This window comes from Elephantulus edwardii, unplaced genomic scaffold, assembly GCF_000299155.1.
Source record: "Elephantulus edwardii isolate Elephantulus edwardi_28Jun2011 unplaced genomic scaffold, EleEdw1.0 scaffold00193, whole genome shotgun sequence".
Lineage (NCBI taxonomy): Eukaryota > Metazoa > Chordata > Mammalia > Macroscelidea > Macroscelididae > Elephantulus > Elephantulus edwardii.
In genome coordinates this window covers 1374601-1377286 of record NW_006399943.1, presented here as the reverse complement: position 1 = coordinate 1377286, position 2686 = coordinate 1374601, and the positions used below count along the sequence as shown (strand labels likewise).

Genomic DNA, 2686 nt, shown 5'->3' with positions numbered 1-2686 from the left:
TGCAGGAGAGACCATTTTAAAGTTTCTCTTTAAGCCGCATCCTTTTCTTAGACCCTGATTCTTCTTCCATTTCAAGCTCTCGATACCCCTTGCGCGTCCCCCAGATCATGCTCAGCAGAACAGGCAGCTCAAGCCGGCGCGCAAAACAAGATATGGCGCGCGCGCATCAAGAAAAGGCAATTTCCAAATCGGGAAAGGTTCTGCAAATACGTTTTACTTCTCCTTCTTTCCTCCCCGGATTGACGAGCTGTGCACACTTTTGCGTGGAACGCTGGCTACCAGCTAGCTACTGTTTTTGTGCTCGGTCGCAGGGGTACTTTTCTCTCCAAAGTTACCTCCACCCGAGATGAAAATGGCCGGTGTGCACCGCCTTGCCCACCCTCCCCAGGGCTGCCTTAGCTTCGGCCCGTGCCCCCTCCGAACCGGGCGCCCAAGGACGTGCGTCGTTGCATCCAGCACCCCTCCCCTGCGGGTTCCATGCTCTTTGGGGCCGCACAGTAGGTGTCTAGACAGACAGACACAACCCCCTCTCTGGCGCATACCTTGTACCTCGTTTCATCCTCCTGACCACCTCACTGGCCGCTCAGCCCCTCTCCCACCCCTAGGGGCCATGCGCAAACTGTCCGGGACCTCTCCAGCTAAGCTGCACTCAGCCCCGCCACCTCTTCAGCTGCGCCAAAAGGCTAGCAATGCCCCGACGTGGCCAAATCCGCGTTACCAGCCCCGGTAGCCCGTAGGGGTGCCTCTCAATGCCCCCCCATACCTCCTCTCTCTGCTCTCCAAGTAATAGGAGGCTTGTGGGGAGCTGCCGGCGGGTGCAGGGAGGTCGGCTCTAAGGCGCACAAGCAGGTGCGCACGCTCTGTGGAGCTGGCCAGCCGGCCCTGTGAGCGCCAGAAGGCTACCAGGACTGGCGCGCAGCCGCGGGGGGCACAGGCGCCAAGGTTCAGCTGCCGCAAACTGGCAGCGCAGGACCTGGGCTCCAGGCTTCGCGCTGTGCGCGCAACTTGTCCCGGGAGCCAGCAGCCTCGGAGTTCTCACCCAATCCCATTCTGATTACTTTTCTCACATTGCAACAGTGTCGCTACAGCGCTGCTGCTCTATCTTTGTCAAAGTTTGCGCGCGCACTTCCAAACCACGTTTTAGGCACCGGCCAAGGCCAACTCTTTGAGACTGTTCTTGCTAAAAAGGAAAAAGTGCGTTTAACAAGTGACTTACCAGTGTTATTTGGGTGTGCAGCTCGCAACTTGGGGCACGCCCAGGATTCAGTCGCGCGTCCGTGGCCGTGGCACCATCCCAGAGATCTTAGGCTGTCTCCAGCGGGGCTCATGGGGCGCCCGCCGTCCAACAAGCCTCTGGGGCGCCTCTGGGACGCCCTGGGTAAATTTGAGGCATCCCCGCTACCTCACCAAGTCCAGCCTTCCACCCTGGAGCTGCCCAGCCGACCCCACTCTCTTCTTCCCACCTTCCTCCTAACCATACCCCTTCTCCCTCCCGCCCCTCACCATAGCCCTTGGACTCCCCTGTGCAGTAACAGGATATACTAACCTGGGCCAAAGAAAACAAGGAGAACCTGGAACCCGTCCTCCATTAGTGGCGGCGGATGGGGATGGGCCCCTTCTTGGAAGGGGACTCCGGCGACGGGTCGCGGCGGACGGACTTTCTGGGCTTGCAGCGGCGCTGCCTCCTCTTCTCCTTGGCCTCCTCGGGGTCTCGAGGATCCTTCTCTTGAGGCTTGGGCTCCTCCCCCTTGGTGGGGCTGGGGGGCTCCTGGGCGCTGGGCTGCGAGCGACTCGGGGAGGCGTCGGGGCTCCGCAACCTGAGAGCACGCAGACGCTCAGTGAGAGACTGGCCGAAGGTGGGGCGCTTGGGCAGCGCGGGGCCGCGCTCGTCCTCCGGCTCGGTCTCAGGCTCAGTAGTGGGGGCGGTCTCGGGCTCGGTCTCCAAGTCGGACTCGGTCTCGGTCTCGGTCTCGGTCTCGTAGTCGAACTCGGCCTCGTACTCTATGCACTCGGGGATGGACAGGTCGAGCTCGGCCTCCTCGTGGTCAGACTCAGGGGACTCAGGGGACTCGGGCTCGGGGAACACCTGGGCGGCGGGGCGGTGGTGGGCGTTGTAGCTCCGGTGCTGGTTGGCGGCGCGCTGCTGGGCGCGGGCGTTGGAGGTGGCGAGGGCGCGGAGCAGCGCGATGGAGCAGGAGAGCCAGAGGAGCGCGGTGGCCGCTCGGCGGCCGATGGGTGGGCAGAGGTCGTTGTAATTATGACGAGCTCGGCGCCACTGCTGAGCCCGGGACCTCCGATCCATCCTCAAGTGCACGCCGAGAAGCCGACCCGCTCCCTGGCTCTGCAGAGAGCGGCTCCGACGCACCGAAGACAGGTGCACCTTTCGAGATGAGAGGCTGGGGCCGAGGTCCCAGCTCTCAGCTCGAAGGCAAAAGGAAGCGCCTTCCTCCGTCCAGTTAAGAACTTTGTGAAGCTTTGCTCCTCAACCTTGCCCGGCACCTTAAGAAGAAACGGGGCGGCGGAGGAGAAGGCTGTGCTCTGGGGTTCCTCCCACTAAGTCTCAGACCCTGCAGTCTGAGACCAGAGAGAGGGGCCTCCGCTGTCCTCTCGCCAGGGAGAGGAAAGAGGAGACTGAGGCGAGGAGGGCCAGGCTCCGCAAAGTTGCGCGCCCAGACTTCTGCCGGGC

At 62.5% G+C, this 2686-nt stretch overlaps 1 protein-coding gene across 1 annotated transcript; it reads right to left on the bottom strand.

Moving 5' to 3' along the window:
- Nucleotides 1-1588: 1588 nt before the first annotated feature.
- GNAS (GNAS complex locus) lies at nucleotides 1589-2302 on the bottom strand. Its single transcript, XM_006896863.1, has one exon. It carries the CDS (start codon nucleotides 2300-2302, stop codon nucleotides 1589-1591), a length of 714 nt encoding a protein of 237 aa, XP_006896925.1.
- Between the last annotated feature and the right edge of the window lie 384 nt (nucleotides 2303-2686).